Raw genomic sequence first — 22,816 nt, 5'->3', positions numbered from 1 at the left:
TTAGTTAGTACTGCTAATATGTATTTCCACTCTAAGCAATCAAAGGCTTTGAGGATGTCTAGGGACATAATTGTGAATGGGAGTTTAGTTGCCTTGCTGTGTTCGATCAGGTTCAGTAGTTTCCTGATGGGGTCTGTTATATTGCGGCCAGGGACAAAGCCAGTCTGGTCTGGGGCTATTAACTTGTGTAGGAAGATTTTTAGGCGGTTGGCCAAGATTGATGTGAATATCTTGTAGTCTTGGTTTATTAATGAGATTGGGCGGTATGATTCTACTTTGAGGCTGTCTTTTAGTGGTTTTGGGATGGAGACTATTTTGGAGTGGGTCCAGGTTTTGGGGATGGGGCCCCCTTTTATGATGTCGTTGAATAGGCGGGTCATGTAGGGCATCAAGGGTTCTTTGAATTTCCTATAGAATTCTGCTGTGAAGCCGTCTGGGCCTGGGGCTTTGTGTGGTTTCAGGTTTTTGAGGACCACTTCTATTTCCTCTGGGGTGATAGGGCTGTCCATGAATTCCTGTTCCTCATCAGTTAGGGTAGGCATGGTCAATCCTGCTAGAAATGTTCTGATTTCCTTCTCTGGTGGGTTATGGGAGGTGTATAGGTTGGAGTAGAATTCTGCAAATTCTGAGGATATTTCTTCAGGGGAGAATGTTATGTTGCCATCTTTTTTGGTGATGCAGTGTATTCTTGTTTTGAGTGCTTTTTTCCTACATCTATTTGCTAGTAATCTGGAGTTTTTCCCTCCATATTCATAGAAACGTTGTTTAGAATATAGGATGTTGATCATTGTTTTGTTAATTTCTAGGGAGTCTAGTTCTCTCCTTTTTTGTTCTATAAGTTTGAGGAGTTTTTTAGATCCTGTTTGTTTGTAGCGTGTTGAGAGGGCTGTGATGTCTTGTTCTATTTTGCTAATTTTTGAGGTTTGTTTTTTAAGGGATGTTTTCTCTTTTATGCAAGCTCCTCTGGTGACCGCTTTCATTGTGTCCCATAGGAGGGGGGTTGTTATATTGTCTACATTGTTTTCCTTGAAGTAGTTTTGGAGGGTTTTTGTGAGACTCTCTCTAATTTGTTTGTTTGTAGTTAGGATGGGACTGAAGGACCATGATGGGGTGGTTTGTGTTCCTTCTCCTATTTTAACAGTGACTTCTACTGGGGCATGATCTGTGATTTTAATGTTACCTATGTTTGTTGATTCCACTGAGGGGATCAGACCCTGTGTGAGCAGAATGCTGTCCAGTCTGGACACTGTATCATGACGTCCCGATTGGAATGTATGGCTGATGTCTCCCGGGTTTTGCTCACCCCAAATGTCATAGAGACCCCTGTTTTTTAGCATTTTTAGTAACTTGTAAGAGTTCCTAGTTGTTGGGGGTTTCCTTCGGAGGAAGGTTGCCCATGGGGTTGTAGGGTGGATGTCTTTCAGGGATATACCTTTCATATTTAGATTGAGGTCCCCTCCTAGGATTGCTTCCCCTTCAGAGAAGGAGAGGAATTTGTTTAGTGTCTTCTGGAAGAATTCTAATTGTTTCGCGTTTGGGGCATATATGGAGCCGATTGTCAGTTTGATTTTGCCATCTAGTGTCCCTTTAGCGAAAATGAATCTGCCTTTTTTGTCCTTGAGGACTGTTGTGGCAGTGAAGTTCAGGTCTCTACTGAGTATTATGGCTACACCGCGAGCTTTCCCTGAGCCTCGTGCGACCCACTGTTGACTGAAGCGGGGGTCGCTCAGGAGTTTGCTGCCTTTGGGTGGGTTGTGTATTTCTTGTAGGAAGGTGATATGTGGTTTCATGGTGTTTATGTATGAGGTGATGTGTTTTCTTTTGATGGGGTTTCCCAGCCCCCTCACATTTAATGTAATTGCTTTTAGGTTAGCCATCTTGCTTATCTATTATGTGGGGCGATTCCCTGCCAACCCGTTCGGGTTTTCTTGTGTCTCTCTCTTCGTGTTGTTTAAAGAACCAGTGGGGTTGCGCTGACCTAGGGTGTGGTGAGTGGAGGGCTAATGGGATTAGAGTAAGATTTGGGTTAAAGAGTAGGGGGTAAGTTGTAGAGAGTTTCCTATATGTAGTCATATAGGTGTTTGTTTGGGGTATTTTAGGCCATCTGGTATTTAGCCGGTTGGTCCTAGGTCTCAGCTGGTGTGGAAGGCCGTGTTCAAGGACAGGCCATCCCCCCTGTTGTTTGCGATAGGGGGAGATCAGTGAGACAGTGTGAAGTGACTTTGTAACGTCGCTGTCAAGTATAAGGTTCATAAGCAATGTTGCCAATGTTATGAGCAACATTGTTGGTGTGTTGGGGTGGGGATGTGGGTGCTGGTACGCTCTGGTGCCACCATAGTGCTGGTTGATTTTATCAGATTTTAGCCTGATTGTGGGTTGTGTTATTAAGGTTGGAGGAGTTGTTTTTCCTTAGTATGGAGTATGGGGATGTTGAAGGTGTGGGTGATGGGGAATGTGGTTGAGGTTGTCTGGACTGGTGTTGGGGTGGGGATTTCTGTGGGGGTGCAGGGCTGGGGGGGATGTTGATGGTGTTAACTAAATCTATGTTTTGGGGGGGGAGAGAGAGGGGGAACGGGGGGGGGGGGAAATCACCAGTCCTTCAGTTTGTGGTTTCTTCCTGGTTGCTTCATTCAGCTGCGGTTGTTGCTGTTGTAGGGTTGTCCATCTGCGATGAATTGGTTTGGTTAATCTTGGTCTGGTTTCTTGTGTCGTATGGCCGGCGGGACGGTTCTGAGCATGATGCTTGTCTGTATTGGTTTGCGTTGTTGTGCCGCTTCTGTTGTTTCTTTTTCTTCTGTACCGTCGTCCAGTTGTTTGCTGTTGTTTCCTCGTGGTTGGGGCTGTCACTTGGTGGGTTTGTCGGTTGCCATTCCGGTGGGAGGTCGAGTTCAAGGTTCTTTAGTAGTTGCAGGGCCTCAGGTATGTTGGTAGCCATGTGTTGTGTTGTATTGGTTGTCACAATGAGGCGGAAGGGGAAGCCCCATTGGTATTTGATCCCTGCTTGTTGGAGACGCTGGGTGCATGGGCGCAGGCTTTTCCTCCGGTTTAGGGTATCCTGAGATAGGTCCTGTAGGGCCAGAATGGAGGTTTCTCCATATCGAAGGTTGGTTGAGTTTCTGAGGTTGTTCCATACCTCTTCCTTCTTTTTGTAGCGTGTGAAGCATACAATGATGTCTCTTGGGGGGGCGCTGGGTTTTGGCATAGGTTTTAGGGCTCTGTGAGCCCTCTCCAAGTCATCTGCCTCAAGTTTCAGGCTTGGGATTGTGTTTTTCAGCCAGCGTATAATTAGGTCTGCTGGGCTTTTCTCCTCTGTTTTTTCAGGAAAGTTGCGGAAGCGGATGTTACAGCGTCTATTGCGGTCTTCAAGGTCGGCTTGCTTAATTTTCATCTCTCTGTGTTCTGCTTCCATTTGGTTTACCAGTTCGTCCAGTTTCTTGTTCACACGTGCGTTCTCCTCCCGGTATTGCTCTATTATTCTTTCTTGCATTTGGTTCTTGTTCTCTAGAGCTTCCACTTTGGAGGTTAGATTGTTGATTAGTACCTGCATGGGAGCCATTGTGGCCTTCAGTGTTTCTTCTAATCGTGCTTCTAATCTTGCTTCCATTTCCCTCAGATCTCGTTTCGTTACTGGGTGGTCATCATCTTGAAGGGGAGTTACGGTATTAGCATTGTTTGCCATCTCCCTGGTTGGTGTCATCTCAGTCTCCCTAATGGTTTTGGTTTGAGGTTGGCTTGGCGTCCTCTTGGAGTAGGGCGTGTGGTGGTTAGGAGTTGTGGCAGTGGTGATTCCTGGGTATTGTTGGGTTGCTGGGCTGATCAGGCGCTGCTGGCTGGTGGCTTTTACAGAGCGTTTGGATTAGGTGGTCATGGGGGGGGCAGGTAAGCAGAGATGGATAGACTAACGGACAGACAGTTCATATAAAGGGGGGGGGTTAGCAGGTAGAGATACAAGAGATTAGAGGGGTGGGGCCAGGGGAAATATGTGTTTAGGAGGGGGTTGTATATACCCAAAAGGGGTATTGGGGTCCAGTTAAGGTGGAAGTTGGGGTTGGGAGTGCGCTCAGAAATAGAGACAGACAAATAGGCTATATGTAAAGGGTGGAGGGAGAAAAAGGAAGAAGAAGAAGGAAAGAAGAAGGGGGGAGACGGAGGGGGGGAGAGGGGGGATTAGAGTAAAAGAGAAGAGAGAGAGAGAGAGACAAAAAGAGTTGAAAGAGAGAGGAGAGATAGTACAGTAATATCAGCGGTATTAGATTGCAGCAGTAGTTTTAGCTATAGTATGAGGGGGGCAAAGTATGATATGGTGATATGAATGTGTGTATGTGTTTCCTTTAGGGGAAGGGGGGGATGGAGAGAGGGAGGAGGGAGAGAAAAGGAGAGGAGGAGGGGGAAGGGTGGGAAAAGGAAGGAGAAGAAAAGGGAGGGGGAGAGAGGGAGGGTGAGCTGTGGCAATGGTATGGGGGGAGAGTCTTATTTTAAAAGAGGGGGTGGGGGGAAAGGGCTCCCCCTCAAAAACAAACTGACGAACAGGCTAAAAAGGGGGAGTTGATTTTAAAAAATAGAGGGGATAGAAAACAAAATTGGGGATGGAATGTGAAAGGTGGGATAAAAGGAAAAAATAAGGGGGGTGAAGGGAGAGAGAGAGGAGAACAAAAAGGGAGAGAAAAATAAACGGGGGGGGGGAGAGTATCAATAGCAATAGTAGTGATATGGAGGAAATTTTTGTTTTAAAAGAGAGTGGTGGTCGTAGCTGGGGGCCAAAGGTTCCCCCCTCAAGAACAAGCTAACAAATAGAATAGAAAGAGCTTTAAAAAGAGGGGGGGGAATTGTGTGTGTGTGTTGTTTTTTAAAAAACAACCTATTTCCCCCTAATTACTATTATTATTTTTTGTTTGTAAAAAAGTAAGGGTGGCTGCTGCAGCAGTGGCCCCTCTTTTAAAAAGAGAAGTGATAAAAGTAGGTATATGGCGGGGGGGGGGGAATAAAAAATAATTATTTTTTTTTTTTAAAAAAAAAAGGGAGAGGGGGAGGAAGGGGTTAAAAAAAGGGATTTAAGAAAAGAAAAAAAAAGGGTAGTTTCTTCCTTTCTGCGATCTTTGTCATGCGGCTTTCCTCTGTTTTCCTTGCCGCTGGAGGCTGGAGTCGGCTCAGCCACGTGTTTTTCCGGAGCCTTTTTTCTGCTCACCTACGTCTCCTCTTCTTTCCCGTAGGCGCAGATGGGGGCAGCAGCGGTAAAGTTGGGGCTCCTTTTTCTTTCTTTCTTTCTTTCTTTCTTTCTTTCTTTCTTTCTTTCTTTTTCTTCCTCTTTCCCCCCCTTTTCCCCCTTCCCTCTTTGCCTTAGCTTCACTGTCCTCCTGGTTTTGGAACTCCTCTCGGCTGTTGGGGGGGGTGGTCGGGTGCCTTACCGGCTCAATCAAGGTTGTGGGGGGGTGTTTTGGCTCCTTTGATAGACGCCCCGGGCACCCCCAATTCCTCTCCGCTGGCAGTGCTGGCGGCAGCAGTCCTGGGAGTCCGGGAGTCGGCCAGACAGAGCCTTTTACTCTGGCTGGCTTCAGGAGCTCTTTTCTGCTGTTGCAGCCGCCATGCTGCCTCGCCGCTCCAGGGTACACAGTTACTCCGGTTGATTACTTACTTAATATTAATGATTACTAAATCTATTTCACCTGGCTACAGGAATTAATGACCTACAATGAAATTTTGGAATAAACATATTAAGTGGTTATTTATTTGTGTGCGGAGTGTTAGAGGAAGGTAGGACCTCTGGTGGAGGACACATCATGCTCCTTCTGGGATAGATTGCTCACTTTGGTCCCCCACCCTGCACTCAGCTCTCACCTGTGGCTCCTAGAAGCCGTCAGCATGCGACAGCAGCAACACCCTGGGAATGGCTTTGACTGGCTAGCTAAACCAGGGGAGGGTAGCTGATGGGTCTCAAGCCCTTGGTGAGTTAGGGACTTCCCTTGCATGTGGAAACAGTCTCCAGCTGTTTGAGCAGACGAGACCAATATTGGATCTTGAAGTTTTGCAAGAGCTGCCTGTTGCAATGTTGCATCTGTGTCGGCATTTTCGTTACCTGAGCAGCATGTTGCAGAGAGGAGCAATCTGCTGGAGATATCTGAATTTGTTCCCAGAAGATCTGCATTTAACTAAGAGGAAATGAAAGGATGAAGAAATCAGATAATAGGATTATCATTGCATTAGAATATGAAGGTGTAATTTTGAGAGGGATTACAACTTGGCATGAGCATGCAAGTTGCTACATGCAGTGGCCTGATTCTTAGAGAATTTTATTTATTTTTTACATTCATCAGAGCGAAAAGATTAAAATGTCTTCAGCTGTTGATGCAATGGGACATGCTGTTGATGCAATGCAACACCCACAAATGAGAAACATTTCCTCCTTGACTGTTTATTGTTGTTTTTAAGTATACTTATACTTAAGTGCAATTGAAGACACAGTCCTGCAAAAGACTAGTTCTCTAGTCGGAGTAAGAGGGGAATGATATATGAGGGAGAGCAGCTGAAGCATCCCTGAATGAGAGAATGAGCTGTTTAAATCCAGGTTGAGCTAGGCTGTTCTTTCCTTGCTGGTATGCATCCATCCTTCCTTTAAAAAAGTATAAATTCATTATCTGCATTCTGCTGTCAATGTGCATGTCTCTTAACTAATAAAACAGCCAGATCTAAGTCCTGCTGAGCTTCCAGTGTACTATTCAGCCCAGGGAAGGAAGGGATGGGATGAGAACTGGGGGGAACGTGTATCCTTTCTGGAGGGAGAACATGGAACACATCTCCTGGGCTGCCAATTTCTCCCCCAAGCCTTCTACATCATGATGAGTGAGCTGAAGGGACTCACCTGTAGGAATGTTCCCTCTCACTTTGCCCGCTGGGCAGGAGATGTTATCATTTCTCAATACAGTATAAGACAGGGCATTTGCAACTGTTCCCATCCATTTGCTCCTCTACCTTGTCTTTCACCTGCCTCACTTGAGGAATGCTATGGACTGGGAGCTGTGAGGAGCATCCAAACATTGAGGGGGCCCAACACCTCACTAACAAATATTGTGGGGGGCTCAAAGGGGTCCAGCCCCTAGGAGTCAGCACTCCTGTGGGAAGACAAACCATGTGGGGAACTACTTATCCCCCACCCTCTTCTCTCAAATATCATGCCGATAATTATGTTCAGAATTTGGGCTTCTGGGCTACACAGACACAAAACTGCTTGTTTCTAGAGACCTGTTGCTCCCAGGCTGCAGCTCTGTGGATAATAATAATAATAATAATAATAATAATAAATTTTATTTATATCCCGCCCTCCCCAGCCGAAGCCGGGCTCAGGGCGGCTAACAACAATCAAATAATCCCACATTTTAAAAACATTCCATTATAAAATTAATTAAAATCAAATTGATGGCAACCGTTAAGCAAAATTCTGTGCAGATTGCCAGAGGAGGGAGTCAGGCTGCGCCCTGACCAAAGGCCTGGTGGAACAGCTCTGTCTTGCAGGCCCTGCGGAAAGATGTCAGGTCCTGCAGGGCCCTAGTCTCTTGGGACAGAGCGTTCCACCAGATTGGAGCCGCAGCCGAGAAAGCCCTGGGGAGCAGAAGGATGAAGTAATGAAAGGAGCAGCATGGAAGGCGAGAGGGGGCAGCCTTCCTCAGAGGCCAGACATGCTAACGCGCTTATCTCGCCTTCTGGGTGGGTCCCCCCTGCGGGGTGGCGTAGCGTGGGTTGTCAGCACCCGGGGCAAGGCAAGTAATTTGCGCCCCCTAACCCGTGGATTTGCGCCCCCTAACCCTGCCCTAACCCCAGATGTTGTGCCAGGTGCGGCCGGCCCCCCTGCACCCCCCACGCTACGCCACTGCCCCTGCGGGGTGGGGCGGAGGGTCATTGTGTTAAGAGGGAGCGAAGAGTAGACCGAGGGGACGGGGGAGGGGGGGAAGCGGGGAGACCAGGGAGAAGGAGGAGGAGGGCAGCCGGTGTGACGCCGCAGGAGAAGCCGTGGCCAAAGGGCGCCAAGGCAGGACAGGCGGGGGCGCGTGCGCGGGGGCGGTTTGGGCGGGAAACTGCGCGCGGCGCCAACCTGGATTCTATGAGGCGAAGCGAGAGGGAGTGGGGGATGGGCGGCCGTTGGGACCAGAAAGAGGAGCGGGAAGGACACCCCCCCCCCGTTGCCCCAGCAAGACGTTCGTCATAGCGCTGATGCTGCGGGAAAGTAATAAGGGGAGACACAGCCCACAATCCCTACAGACACACACACCCTACTACCATTCCCGAAGCTCACTCGGGTGCCTTTGCGCCAGTCGCCGCCTCTCAGGCTGCTCTCCCTCGCGGGGGGCTGAGAGGGCGGAGGGGGAAGAAGGAGGTGGGCCGCCTCAATGTCCCAGGGGAAAAGGTGGGGTCCTAGGAGCCAACTCTTGGCCAAGGTCCCTTGCCCCCCCCCCCCGCCCATTCTTCTATTCAAGTGGGCGCCCCTGGGTGGGATATAAATAGAGAAATAAGCTCGTGGAATTGAAACCCGGTTTCAGAACCATTTGGGTGGAAAGCAGAGGGAAAGCAAACCCTGTACCGCATAAACAGAATTGGTCCCTTGTCTGGATGTCAGAAGCTCAGCAAGGATTAGCTTGGTCGAAGAATTGATGCTTTTGAATTATGGTGCTGGAGGAGACTCTTGAGAGTCCCATGGACTGCAAGAAGATCAAACCTATCCATTCTTAAGGAAATCAGCCCTGAGTGCTCACTGGAAGGACAGATCGTGAAGCTGAGGCTCCAATACTTTGGCCACCTCATGAGAAGAGAAGACTCCCTGGAAAAGACCCTGATGTTGGGAAAGATGGAGGGCACAAGGAGAAGGGGACGACAGAGGACGAGATGGTTGGATAGTGTCTTCGAAGCTACAAACATGAGTCTGACTAAACTGCGGGAGGCAGTGGAAGACAGAAGTGCATGGCGTGCTCTGGTCCATGGGGTCACGAAGAGTCGGACACGACTAAACGACTAAACAACAACAACAAAGATTAGGGACAAGAGGAAATACTGAATGATGAAGTGATAATGTGTAGCATTATAAACAGATTGGAATCTTGTAAGGCATTCCCAATACTCTCAATTAGCATCCTCATTTAACACTTTGAATTCCATGATTTAACCCAATGTCTGAGTCACATCCTCAAGCTACTGTGGATTTTGGTTTGGGTGAACTCTTCCTTCGTGGAAGTTGCACGTAAAAGCAGAGAGGGGATGCGGCAGAACCAATCCCTTTCTGTATTCAGGCAACATTTCAAAAATGGAGTGCATTATGTAGCATGGCAGGCAGGCAGGGCTCGGAAAAATCCATCCCAATAGAATCACATGCACAAAAACACACGTATATATCTATATCCATATATGCTTTATTGTTTTCTGCAAAAAGTACAAAATACATTGTGCTTACAACACAATGCAACAAACATTTAACAACAAAACAAATAAATAGCAAACCAAGAAACCAATAGTAATTAATAATAATTAATTATAATAATAATAAACAGTTAATACTTACACCCAAATTAATGTAACCGCCAACCCAAACTAAACATTTAACCCACATCAACCCAACAAAAACAAAAGCAAAATTGGAACATTTTGAAACATTTACCCAATTGTTCTAACCCCAGATTTTGACTTTGGTCCTTATTTGAACAAGTGGCAAATTGTTCAGCTTTTATTTTTGATTTCAGTATACAAGTGCTTTTAGCTTGCTTGGGCAAAGGGAAGAGAATACTTCAGTAAAAGGAAAGCCAGATGATGATCCCAGACAAAGGCATTAAAATAACAAACTTTATTGAAAAACTTTAAAATGTATTTATATGGATGAGTAACCCTAGAAGGCGTCGGGAGAAGGGAAGATATTGCTTTGCTGCCCATTTTGGTAATCTTCAAGCAACATTTGCACAGGATTTGCAGCTGGATAATTCCCCGTTGCATAAGTGTTCCCCATTGCATGACTGTTCCCCATTGCAGACCAGGGAGTTTTACTGCTTGATGGAGTGCAGAAGTTACCAGCCCTGGTGGAGGCTGCCTCATCATCTCTGCATCATAATATGGAACTGGGCAGTTCCTTTCCTGGGAAGTCTCACAAAGCCCAGTTCCACCAACAGCAGCTGGCTGGTAATGAACCGGGTTCAATTCCTGGGAGTTCTGCTGCTGTGCTGCATAGACGGGCTCTGCTGGTTGCGTGGTGCTGAGAGGTCACTGCCAGAACCCTGCTCCTTCATAGCTTTCGGGATAATGGAAGCTGCGTGGCTGGTAATGTTGCTGCGTCGGACTTCTTGCACTCCTTCTCGGAGTGCTTGGACTTCTTCTGTCAGAGCGGCTATAAGTTGTAGCTCGGTTCCTGATCATTCTTTTGGACCCAGTCATCTTTGTTCTCGCTCTTCTGTTCTGAAACCAGGTCTGAACAAAAGAAAGGAGAGAACAAAATGCCCATTATTTCCAAATGGATAGGTCATAATTTCACTTTCTAGCTCAGAGGACCGCTGAATATTTGTGCCTCGTGTGGTGTAATTTTTTCAGTGTGGGAGAACTAGGGACTTGCGGGACATTGACTAGAAAAGCAATGTTGCTTAAGTGTGGTTCCAGCTGAATGCTGGACATTTGGTCTCTCAATGCAAGGTGTTGAATGCTGCCATCCTAATAGGAATATCCTATGCACACTCCCTGGGGAGTTCGGTCAGGTGGGTCAGGTTATAAAGGCAGCCTAGAAAACCAGATGGTTTTATCCTCAAATTAGGTTGAAACCAGGTCTGTACTGTATAGGATCGCACTTTCCACGCACTAAATGCTTCGTGTTTACGAATAAAGGTGTGCAAAGCAGTCTTGCCTGGGCTTCTTCCCAGGAAATAGTGAGACTTGTTTAATCTTTCCCCGGCTACCACAAATGGGTCTTTGAAAGCCTTCCTTACGCCAGGATCCTGACCCAGATGAAACAGAAATCATCTTCCTTCCTACTCATTCCCCTATAAATAATTAGAGCAATGTTGTTTTTTATAGACAGTGAATTAATAATCATTTTTTTAAAAGTTTCTTTTACCTTCGTTGTTTGTTGCCATCATGAAAAAACACTTTCTCGCTCTCTCCTCAATTGGTTTTGCCTTAAAAATGGACACTAAGATCCCTCAGGTTCACTTTGCTATTCTGCTGGGGGTTCGTTCTGGGCATTTATCTCCGGTGGGCGAACCCCACCCTTACTTCTCAGCTGATAAGAGGGAGTCACGTTTTCTTCCGTCGTTTTGCTAAACTGAGCCAATCCCCTCCCTCCCTCCGTCCCTCCCTCCCTCGCCACCCCTTTGGCAGTTGACTCTTCGGCCGCCAGTAATAACCAATTTACTTTGACCTACTTTGCCTGTGATTTCGTCCTTAGCCCTTGGTTTTAAGCAGTGGTTCCAACTTTAAACTGCTGTTGATTCCAAGAAACGACAGACTAGGTAACGTCGTTTATTGCATTGTAATTTTATTCATTGCATGTGAAAAAGCAATAAAATACATTTTAAAAACCGGCGTTGATATGCTTAATATTTCGCTGTTGGCACGTTTTGACTTGGAGCATTATCCAATGCAGGCAACTGAAGAGAAGAGAATTCAGAAGTGAGGGGAGAGAGAGAGAGGACTTTTCGGCGACTGCTACACATTTTCTTTGCCAAGCCAGTGCAAGTAACTACCCCAGAATTGAATAAAGTGGGGTGTCCCACACCTGCATCGTACAAAAATCACACTTGCGGTCCAACCAAAGAACACCCTCCCCCCGCTTTACCACACACTTCCTATCTTAAACGGATACTCTCCTTTTTTTAAAAAAAATTGTTGTTGTTCTAAAAAGAAGCAAGTGTAAATTATTTCATATCGACAAAGAAGCTTGGAACAACTTAATCCCAATACCCCTCATAGCATCCCCTCTCGTCTAAATAGATTTGTACATCGCCTTGGATGGAGGCAGTGGCAACGGCCAGGAATCGCATCAAATGCGAATAAGACGGTAAATATAACAGCGGTGGCAACCGAAGAAAGAAATCTAAGCTGAGTAAGCAAACTATATTTTATTAATGGACGGTTAAATTTGCGTTCATTTTACGCTAGAAAAAAGCTTACGTTATTTTAAAAACAGTGCATTGGATACGCAAGCGCAGATCTCCTATGAAACCATTTAATCTTAAGATTCTGGGCGCCAAATCCCAGAGAGGCCGCAGACCAGAATTAATCCACATTTTTAAACATTTTTATTCACACCAGTGACTTTGAGACGTGTGACAACCCAGAACAGAAATTCTAATCAAAATCTGATTTTTTAAATGTGGTGATCTGTCAGGGAACAACCCCATTGAAGATGACAACAGTGGTTACCCAGAACTCATTGCTAGTTGTGAAGGGGCCCCCAGAACAGCTCAAGTTCAGGGCCCCCAAAATGTGGGTCTGTCACTGCTTGGGACTGATGTTGGGAGAACTGTAATAGTCATTTGCTGTTGGGTTTTAAAATAGCAATCGAGGGGAGGGGAGGGGAGTAGAGATTCAGAACTATTTGTGGAAGAGGTAGAGGGGGAGGGGGATTATTTTGCGGTTACTGTGTTTATAAGCACCGGGAGGGGAGGTCAGCAATCCTTTGTGATCTACTGCAAAAAACCCAGCGTTCTTCCCACCTTCTTCCCACCACTGCCGTGCGAAGGAAACAGCAATTTAGAAAGCAATTAGGACTGGAGGGGGGAGTGGGGAAGGGATTAGTTGCGCTCCCCATCCCACTCTATGCATACAAGCAGGTGATGCGTTATCACAGATTTCCAGTTCAGATAATTCAGAAAAGGGCCGGCAGAAAGAAAAAGTGAATGGAACAATGAGGAAAGGTTGGAGCATTAGGGATTATTTAGTTTAGAGAAAAGTTGGATAAGAGGTGGCATGACAGAAATTTATAAAATTTTGCATTGCATGGAGAAAGTGGATAGAGAAAAAATTCTCTCCCACTAATCTACACTTTTGAAAGCTACAATCCTAAAATCATTGAACTTTCCCCCCTTGCAGTTTCCCTTCGCCAAAAATAAGAGAACCAAAAACTTCTTTTGCAACTTATATGGATGGCATCACAGAGAGCATAAAACACCCAAGCTTCAATAAAGAATTAAACCATGTGGGTGAACCAAAAGGTCTTTACTAGATGATTTAGACAAGATAAAGACTCACTGGAAAGGAAAGACTCACTGAGGCGGCTGTTCCATAGCTGGGATACTACTGCCAATAAAGCTCTCTCTCCCTGATCGACACCCACTTCATCTCATTTCCGTTTCAAATATTAAAATTATTATATTACTCAAATAAGTCCAATTTGACTGTGGGCAATGTGTTATGCCTGCAGATATCAGAAAAACTGGAGTTGTGTCTTGACATTTCCTTCCAAAGCTCAGTGTATATTTTAAAAGAGCAAGCTTCAAATAACCATCTAAGCTCTTTAAATACCCATAACGCTTCCATGCATTGCCTAAAGATTTTTTTCACCATAAGATATTTTACCAGAAATCATACTTCAATGTGGGTGCTCTTTAGAACAATCTGTAATTAATTAATGTGTGTGAGTGTGTTAATCTGCAGCTTGTTAGACAGTAACTTTGTGGTTTCTGAAGCCTATTGTGAATAGGTTGTTTTTCAGAAAGTGTAGCCTTGTTGAAGAAAAGTATAGTGGAAATTTGATTAAACAAAAGAGTGCTGGAACAGAGACATAGCAGACACAGCATTCTTGGAAGGGCTTTATAGTCTAGCTGCAGTTTTCAAACAAATGCCCGCCAACAGTCAGCATTTGGACAGCAGACTAAGCAGGCATTCAGGTCACCTAAATACGGTGAGAAGTATTATATTTCTATTTAAATTACAATAATTGTTTTTAAGTTGCATTTGTTTATTTATTTCATTAAATGTATACCCCACTTGATAGTAAACCACTTTGCAGTTTTTTGTTTTACAAACAGATAAAATAATAAAATTGAGGGGGGTGGGAACCAACCATACTTCCAAATATAAGGATGAATATAACCTTAAAGTAGCACAGACCCATTGAATGATATATGTGTCCTCGTTTTCGACAGGCCTGTGGCGGTCACCATTTACTCTTCCTCCAATGAGTTCTGGAGGCACCTACTAGGCTATCACTCTAGAAACCCTTTCTCTCACCTAAGGGAATCTAACAGGAGCTGGTAGATGGTTTACTCCCAGGCATGTGCAGAGTGCTCACCCCTCATCATTTGGCAACCGCCCAGGGAATGCTAGTGCTCAGGGCTTTCCTTATGGAGGAGGGAGAGAAACACCAGCCGAATTTCCAGGGGCAGGTTCAGAAAAGGAGGCAAGGATGAAAAAGTGGGCATTTGCCTGAGCTGACGTCCCAGCCTCCTTGGCCAGACTTACTCCTGGATCGGGGTCAGCAGGGCCGGCCCAAGACATTTGGTCCCCTGAGACGAGTCCCAAAACTGCCCCCCCCCCCAGGGAAGAAGGGGAGAATGGAGATTGTTGGGGGATCAAGATCAAATGGCGAAGAAAGGCGGGAAGAGACCAGTGGCGCCTCCTCTTCGCCCCGAGGCTGCTGTAGAGGCAGGTTTGGAGTGGGGTAGAAGTGGAAGTGAGGAAGATCCAGCTTCCAAGCAGAGGCGGATTTAGGGCAGCACAGCCGGTGTCCCCCCCCCCCCCCGCGCTGAGCCTGGAGGGGCCAGAGGGGAGCAGAAGGATGAAGGAATGAAAGGAGCAGCACGGAAGGCGAGAGGGGGCAGCCTTCCTCAGAGGCCAGACATGCTAATGCGCTTATCTCGCCTCACGGGTGGGTCCCCCCCTGCGGGGTGGGGCGGGGGGGTCATTGTGTTAAGAGGGAGAGGAGAGGAGACCGAGGGGAGGGGGGAGAAGCGGGGAGACCAGGGAGGAGGAGGAGGAGGAGGCGGGCGGCCGGTGTGGCCAAAGGGACAGGCGGGGGCGAATACGCGGGGGCGGTTTGGGCGGGAAACGGCGCGCGGCGCCAACCTTGAATCTCTGAGGCGAAGCGAGTGGGAGTGGGGGATGGGCGGCCGTTGGGACCAGAAAGAGGAGCGGGAAGGACACGCCCCCCCCCGTTGCCCCAGCAAGACGTTCGTTATAGTGCTGATGCTGCGGGAACGTAATAAGGGGAGGCAACGCCGAGAGGGAAGCCCTTCAGAGTTATCTCTTAGCCGCTCCCCAGGCGCCACCATAGGGCGCGGCTACCTTCCCTCAGGCATATACAGTGGTACCTCTAGTTCACAGGCAACCCTCCTATAAAGCTTCATTGAAGGCAGTAGAGCACAGACCGGGGGGGGGGGGAATTAAGAGCAAGAAAATGAAATAAAGTGTTCAAAATATCCCCACACAAAGTTTTTAATAGATGTATGTGCCTTAGCCTGCAACATGGGCATTTATAAGTTAAACTTATATGTCTTTAAAGCTTTGGAGAGCAACTTAACACACTCATGGTAGAAAAATCAATTAAACCTTATATCCCCATCTCAAACTTCTGTTTTTTAAAAAATGGAAGACTCGTTAGTGGAAACCAAACTTATTAACACAGAAAAGTGTTACTAAATCTACTTATAGCAGGATCTACAAATATACTTTTGCATACAAAGAAAATATACCAACTTCCCTCCACATTTATTGCCACCTACTCTAGCCTCAGATACAGAGACTTAAAAAGGAAAGGAAAGGGACAGAAAGCCATTGGTGCATTAAAATGTGTCTCAGGAATATTCAGCCATTAGAAGACCTGACCTTTTATCTCTAGAACCACATGTACCGCGCAACTGACTTTTTTCTATGGGAAAATTAAGCTTGCACACAGGAAAGTGAATGTTTCAATAAATGGAAAGTTAAAGGAAGACTCCAGACAAGCTATTAAAAGAACAAACTTTATTCAAAACATCCAAGTCATACATTAAAAGAGGGAGCTTGTAAAATATGTACAGGATAGCAAGGAAGGAGTTGGGATGCTAATTTGGAACCTGACTTAAAGAGAAAAACTGAGAGTCCGAAGCACTTCCATCAACATTCTGCATTTGTACAGGGTTTGTAGCTGAATAATTCCCCGTTGCAGACCAGGCAGTAAAAGTGCTTGATGCCATGAAGAAGTTACTAGATGATGGTGGAGGCTGCCTCACCATCTCCGCACCGTAATATGGAACTGGGCAGTTGCTCGCCTGGGAAGTCTCATAAAGCCCAGTTCCACAAAAAGCAGCTTGCTGGTAATTAGCAGGGTTCAATTCCAGGGAGCTCTGCTGTTGCGGGGCACACTCTCCTGGTTGCGTGTTGTTGAGAGGTGGCTGCCACAACCCTGCTCCTCCATAGCTTTCAGCATAATGAAAGTTCTGTGGCTGACAATATTGTTCCATATGAATATTTTGGCTGCTTCCTGGACTGCTTCTCGGGCTGCTGTCCAGGCTGCTTCTTGCATGGGTTCTCTCACTGTGGCTATAAGGAGCTGCAGCATGGTTCCCGATCTTTATCCTGGAACCTATCCTCTTTGGTGTTCTGGCCCTTCTGTTTTGAAACCAGATCTGAACAGAAGAAAGGAGAGAACCAAATGCCCATTATTTCCAAACTGGTAGGTCATAATTTCACTTTCAGGTACAACAACCAAGCAAAGATTAGTGTACGACAGTGGGAGAACCTACGCTAATTTGTTTTGTGTTGTGTGAAAGGCATATAAGCATTATGTTCTGTGAATATAGAAGACATTGTTACCATGAATATGTCTTTTTGATCCCATTTAATAAATTATGCTTATTCCTCTGGGGTTTCTCTTTAGTTCTCTGCAGCATTTTTCTACTCTCTTCAGCTCCACATTCAAATATCCCATGTTCATAATCTCCAGTTACTGTTAATCATAAAGCAGAATACTGCTATTTGGCTGTATTTTGTTCTGCAGTATCAGAAAAAGCCACTTTTAAAAGCTGCACAAGTGTACAGTTCCACAAGACTTTCTTTATTGAAGTATAACCTGTGGATGTGAGCTTCATCTGTAAGAAATTGTCAAGCATTTGTTAATGCCAGGTGGATGCCTGCATACAAGACTTAACATCTCTGTGTGCATTTGTGCTGGAAGGCAATTGTTTTAAAAATTCCATAAATATAGTAATAGTAATTTTAAATAGCTCACTCAGAAGACCTACCCATTTGTTCTGCCCTGTTTGGGGTCAGAATCTCAGAAAACTCAGAATCTGCATTAAATGAATGTGTGCTGTGCATAAATTTACTGGGAAGGAAAAGGAAGCCTTAATCAGGAACCATGATTTCTGAACAAGTATGGGCACAATTTCTTCCTAAATTTGAAAAGGAGGGAGCACAATCCACCCACCCTTTACAAAAAGCCTTTACATCCTCGATACACCCCCCCAAAAAAGCTGAGAGGCACCCGGGAGAACTAAGGCCTTCGACTACGCAACGATTATTCTGAGTGTTTCAAATTATGTGCGGTTTAGGGAAGTCTTGGGAGCCCCCACCATCCCGATTCTTACGTGCACACGATCTTCCTCGACTCCGATGCACCTCGCCAGCGCCTCCCTAGTCCCGTATCCGGGGTACTGGTTCTCTTCAAACTCCTTCTTTAAAAGCTCGATTTGGGCAGGGGTGAAAACAGTCCTTTTTCTCCTTCCTCCTCCGACTTTGGGGTGGCTTCCTCCTGGGAAAAGACAAAGCGGCAAATCTGAAGGAAGCGCTCGGCTTAAACAGAAGCGACGCTTGCAGAGGTTCCTCCCCACATGGAAAACTCAGGGTTTAATAATCATTTTTTTAAAAGTTTCTCTTACCTTCCTTGTTGGTTGCCATCATGAAAAAAACTCCCTCAGGTTCGTTCACTCTGCAGGGGATTCGGTCTGGGCATTTATCTCCGGTGGGCGAACCCCACCCTTTCTTCTCAACCAATACGAGGGAGTCACCCCACCCTTACTTGTCAACCAATACGAGGTTTCCCGGTTGTGGAATGCCCTCCCAGTGAGCTGCCCCGTCTTCATCATTTTTGCGTTTCACCCTTACTTCTCAACCAATAGAAACAGTTACATTCTCTTTCAAAAAATCAGTTGCTTTGCCAAACTGGGTCAAACCCCTCCCTCCGTCGACACCCCTTTGGCAATTGACTCTTCATCTGAATGGAAGAGAGGAGAGAGAGAGATCTTTCGAACACCCCCCCCCGGCACACTTTAGCACACACTTCGTATCTTAAACGGATACTCTCCTTTTTAAAAAGGTTTTTTTGTTGTTCTAAAAAGAACCAAGTATAAATTATTTCATATCGACAAAGAAGCTTGGAACAACTTAATTCCAATACCCCTCATTTCAGCCTCTGCCGTCCAAATAAATTAGTACATCGCCTTGGATGGAGGCTCTGGCAACTGCCAACAATCGTATCAAATGCGAATAATACGGTATACATAAGAGCGGCGGCAACCGAAGAAAGAAATCTAAGCTATGCAAGCAAGCTATATTTTATTAACATATTATTAAATTTGCACTCATTTTTCGCTAGTTTTGAAGACTTAGGAAACAGCTTACGTTCCTTTAAAAACGGTGCATTGGATATTCAAGGGCACCCGCCATCTTAGAAGAGGAATTCCTTGCACTAAGAATGCCTTTTCCAAGCTGGTACCTGCAAGTTAGGATTCGTATGTTAATCTTTTTTAAACCCAAATAAATAAATAAGACGACAGTGCCGTTGTAGTTGGTTTAAATTGCTTTAATTCAATCTGGACGGCCAGCCCATTTAAAGAGGTTCCCCGGTTGCGGAATGCTCTCTCTAGTGAGCTGCCCCGTCTTCATCGTTATTGCGTTTAATTAGGAATTTGAAAATATTCCTGTTTGCTCAGGCATTTGGTGGCTGCTGAATAATGATCCTGACAACCCCGAGATCAGCGGGCAGAAGAATAGTTGAAAAAACAAACCACCAACCTCATATAATTACTTTTAGGATTCTTCCTAACTGAAATTGCTTTTAGGTGTTTGCAATTGTTATTTTTTTAATGTTCGGAATGTTTTAGAATGTTTTTGCTTTGTTTTTGTTTTGTGTACTGTTTCTGTTTGCCGATGTGGGCTCCGAAGGGCGGCGTATAAAATCAGGAAATAAAAACCATAAGAACATAGAATTGGGTTTATTTGTAGGAGGACGAGGAAAGGAAAACAAGCAAGCATAGTTGAGGTATCAAATACATAGCTGCGTTTCAACCTATTACTAGTTCGTTTATACATTATGTCCCATTCTCCTCCAAGATTCAAAGATCACAATGTTTCACCGCATAAATTATAATTGGACAAATTTCAAAGCAGAATGTACCACAAAGTAACTTCCTAATATGAACAGTAGCAATGTCAATTTGATATTAGCGCTGTGCTGATGGTTGTTTTAATGAACATTTAAACTTCATGGCTACTGAAACACACGGACCAGGAGGTCAAGTTTCTGTTCGGAAATACGTGTTGAAGTGTTGAATTAACACTGGGAGGGCGCCTAAGGGGGCAGTTTCAATAGGCTGACCTTTGCTGTAACTCGAGGGGTGTTTCTATTAGGGATTTGGGGTAGGAAACCGAGAGCAACCTCACCCCAACCTCTGAGCTGCGACAGACTTGCATTGCAGGGCTCTTGTGTCAGTCCCTCAAACCCACGGAGAAGGGACTGCATTGGGATTGCATTCCGTTTCAGATACGAAGTGTGTGCAACCTTGTAAGGGGGGGGCGTGTTCTTTGGTTGGACCGCAAGTGTGATTTATGTACGATGCAGCTGTGGGACACGCCACTTTATTCAGTTGTGGCGTAGTTACTTGCACTGACTTGGCAGTTTAAGGTTGGAACCACTGCTTAAAACCAAGGGCTAAGGACGAAATCACAGATTAAAGTAGGTCAAAGTCAATTGGTTATTACTGGCAGCCTAAGAGTCAACGGCCAAAGGGGTGGCCAGGGAGGGAGGGAGGGAGGGAGGGGATTGACTCAGTTCAGCAAAACAACTGAAAGAAAAGGTGACTCCCTCTTATTTAGCAGTCTCTGCTGCGTAATGATGCCCTCTCTTCACCACCACTCAACTCTTTCCCTCTTTCAGAGAGATGGATGTCGGGAAATAAATCCCGCACCTTCCACTCACAGAGACATCACTTTGATGTTTTTGTATGTGTCAGGTGAAGACATTTAGATTTAGTTTCAGCTTTGGATCTTGTTCTTATTGCAGGTTTTATCCTCCAACCTTAGCTTTTTGATCTCAATTGGGAGTTGTTTTAATCTTGCCTTTTATCTATTGTATTACATTTATCTATCTCTCTAAAGCTGTTCTAGCATGTAGATTCTGTCATTTTGACTATGTTAAACAGAGAGCAGCTTGGAATCAGGGGCAGATCTCCTACGAAACCAATGAATTTTAAGATTCTGGGCGCCAAATCCCAGAACATAAGTAAATGAAATGGTAGGGATTGAGAGGGACGTATTTCTGACTATATGGATCTGTCTTGATTTATAATAATTAAAAATCATGATCAACCAAAAATAAAAGAGACCGAAAAACTTATATGGATGGCATCACAGAGAGCATAAAACACCCAAGCTTCAATAAAGAATTAAACCATGTGGGTGAACCAAAAGGTCTTTACTAGATGATTTAGACAAGATAAAGACTCACTGGAAAGGAAAGACTCACTGAGGCGGCTGTTCCATAGCTGGGATACTACTGCCAATAAAGCTCTCTCTCCCTGATCGACACCCACTTCATCTCATTTCCGTTTCAAATATTAAAATTATTATATTACTCAAATAAGTCCAATTTGACTGTGGGCAATGTGTTATGCCTGCAGATATCAGAAAAACTGGAGTTGTGTCTTGACATTTCCTTCCAAAGCTCAGTGTATATTTTAAAAGAGCAAGCTTCAAATAACCATCTAAGCTCTTTAAATACCCATAACGCTTCCATGCATTGCCTAAAGATTTTTTTCACCATAAGATATTTTACCAGAAATCATACTTCAATGTGGGTGCTCTTTAGAACAATCTGTAATTAATTAATGTGTGTGAGTGTGTTAATCTGCAGCTTGTTAGACAGTAACTTTGTGGTTTCTGAAGCCTATTGTGAATAGGTTGTTTTTCAGAAAGTGTAGCCTTGTTGAAGAAAAGTATAGTGGAAATTTGATTAAACAAAAGAGTGCTGGAACAGAGACATAGCAGACACAGCATTCTTGGAAGGGCTTTATAGTCTAGCTGCAGTTTTCAAACAAATGCCCGCCAACAGTCAGCATTTGGACAGCAGACTAAGCAGGCATTCAGGTCACCTAAATACGGTGAGAAGTATTATATTTCTATTTAAATTACAGTAATTGTTTTTAAGTTGCATTTCTTTATTTATTTCATTAAATGTATACCCCACTTGATAGTAAACCACTTTGCAGTTTTTTGTTTTACAAACAGATAAAATAATAAAATTGAGGGGGGTGGGAACCAACCATACTTCCAAATATAAGGATGAATATAACCTTAAAGTAGCACAGACCCATTGAATGATATATGTGTCCTCGTTTTCGACAGGCCTGTGGCGGTCACCATTTACTCTTCCTCCAATGAGTTCTGGAGGCACCTACTAGGCTATCACTCTAGAAACCCTTTCTCTCACCTAAGGGAATCTAACAGGAGCTGGTAGATGGTTTACTCCCAGGCATGTGCAGAGTGCTCACCCCTCATCATTTGGCAACCGCCCAGGGAATGCTAGTGCTCAGGGCTTTCCTTATGGAGGAGGGAGAGAAACACCAGCCGAATTTCCAGGGGCAGGTTCAGAAAAGGAGGCAAGGATGAAAAAGTGGGCATTTGCCTGAGCTGACGTCCGAGCCAACTTGGCCAGACTTACTCCTGGATCGGGGTCAGCAGGGCCGGCCCAAGACATTTGGTCACCTGAGACGAGTCCCAAAACTGCCCCCCCCCAGGGAGGAAGGGGAGAATGGAGATTGTTGGGGGATCAAGATCAAATGGCGAAGAAAGGCGGGAAGAGACCAGTGGCGCCTCCTCTTCGCCCCGAGGCTGCTGTAGAGGCAGGTTTGGAGTGGGGTAGAAGTGGAAGTGAGGAAGATCCAGCTTCCAAGCAGAGGAGGATTTAGGGCAGCCCAGCCGGTCCCTCCCCCCCGCGCTGAGCCTGGAGGGGCCAGAGGGGAGCAGAAGGATGAAGGAATGAAAGGAGCAGCACGGAAGGCGAGAGGGGGCAGCCTTCCTCAGAGGCCAGACATGCTAATGCGCTTATCTCGCCTCACGGGTGGGTCCCCCCTGCGGGGTGGGGTGGGGGGGTCATTGTGTTAAGAGGGAGAGGAGAGGAGACCGAGGGGAGGGGGGGAGAAGAGGGGAGACCAGGGAGGAGGAGGAGGAGGAGGGCGGCCGGTGTGGCCAAAGGGACAGGCGGGGGCGAATGCGCGGGGGCGGTTTGGGCGGGAAACGGCGCGCGGCGCCAACCTTGAATCTCTGAGGCGAAGCGAGAGGGAGTGGGGGATGGGCGGCCGTTGGGTCCAGAAAGAGGAGCGGGAAGGACACGCCCCCCCCGTTGCCCCAGCAAGACGTTCTTTATAGCGCTGATGCTGCGGGAACGTAATAAGGGGAGGCAACGCCGAGAGGGAAGCCCTTCACAGTTATCTCTTAGCCGCTCCCCAGGCGCCACCATAGGGCGCGGCTACCTTCCCTCAGGCATATACAGTGGTACCTCTAGTTCACAGGCAACCCTCCTATAAAGCTTCATTGAAGGCAGTAGAGCACAAAACGGGGGGGGGGGGGGGGATTAAGAGCAAGAAAATGAAATAAAGTGTTCAAA

The 22,816-nt window shown here is 45.8% G+C and overlaps 1 protein-coding gene across 4 annotated transcripts; it reads right to left on the bottom strand.

The window, feature by feature from the left end:
• Positions 1-10,407: 10,407 nt before the first annotated feature.
• Positions 10,408-22,155, bottom strand: LOC310762961 (uncharacterized protein). Of its 4 annotated transcripts, XR_014548317.1 has the most exons (4): positions 21,504-22,155; positions 18,556-18,649; positions 17,523-17,686; positions 15,904-16,562 (listed from the first exon to the last, which is right to left on the bottom strand). XR_014548317.1 is itself a non-coding variant. In XM_083614862.1 (3 exons), exons 1-3 carry the CDS (start codon positions 17,833-17,835, stop codon positions 15,999-16,001), a joined length of 750 nt encoding a protein of 249 aa, XP_083470988.1. In that variant the 5' UTR covers positions 17,836-18,165; the 3' UTR covers positions 15,904-15,998. The 4 variants fall into 4 exon arrangements, 1 of the variants encoding a protein (XP_083470988.1); XR_014548319.1 differs by lacking the exons at positions 15,904-16,562; positions 21,504-22,155 and adding an exon at positions 10,408-10,434; XR_014548318.1 differs by lacking the exon at positions 18,556-18,649 and having other exon boundaries at positions 21,504-21,835.
• Positions 22,156-22,816: the final 661 nt, after the last annotated feature.

This window comes from Podarcis filfolensis, assembly GCF_964270895.1.
Source record: "Podarcis filfolensis genome assembly, chromosome: 5".
Taxonomy (NCBI): Eukaryota; Metazoa; Chordata; class Lepidosauria; order Squamata; family Lacertidae; genus Podarcis; species Podarcis filfolensis.
The sequence above is the reverse complement of the archived record's forward strand: the minus strand, read 5'-3'. Positions and strand labels throughout refer to the sequence as shown.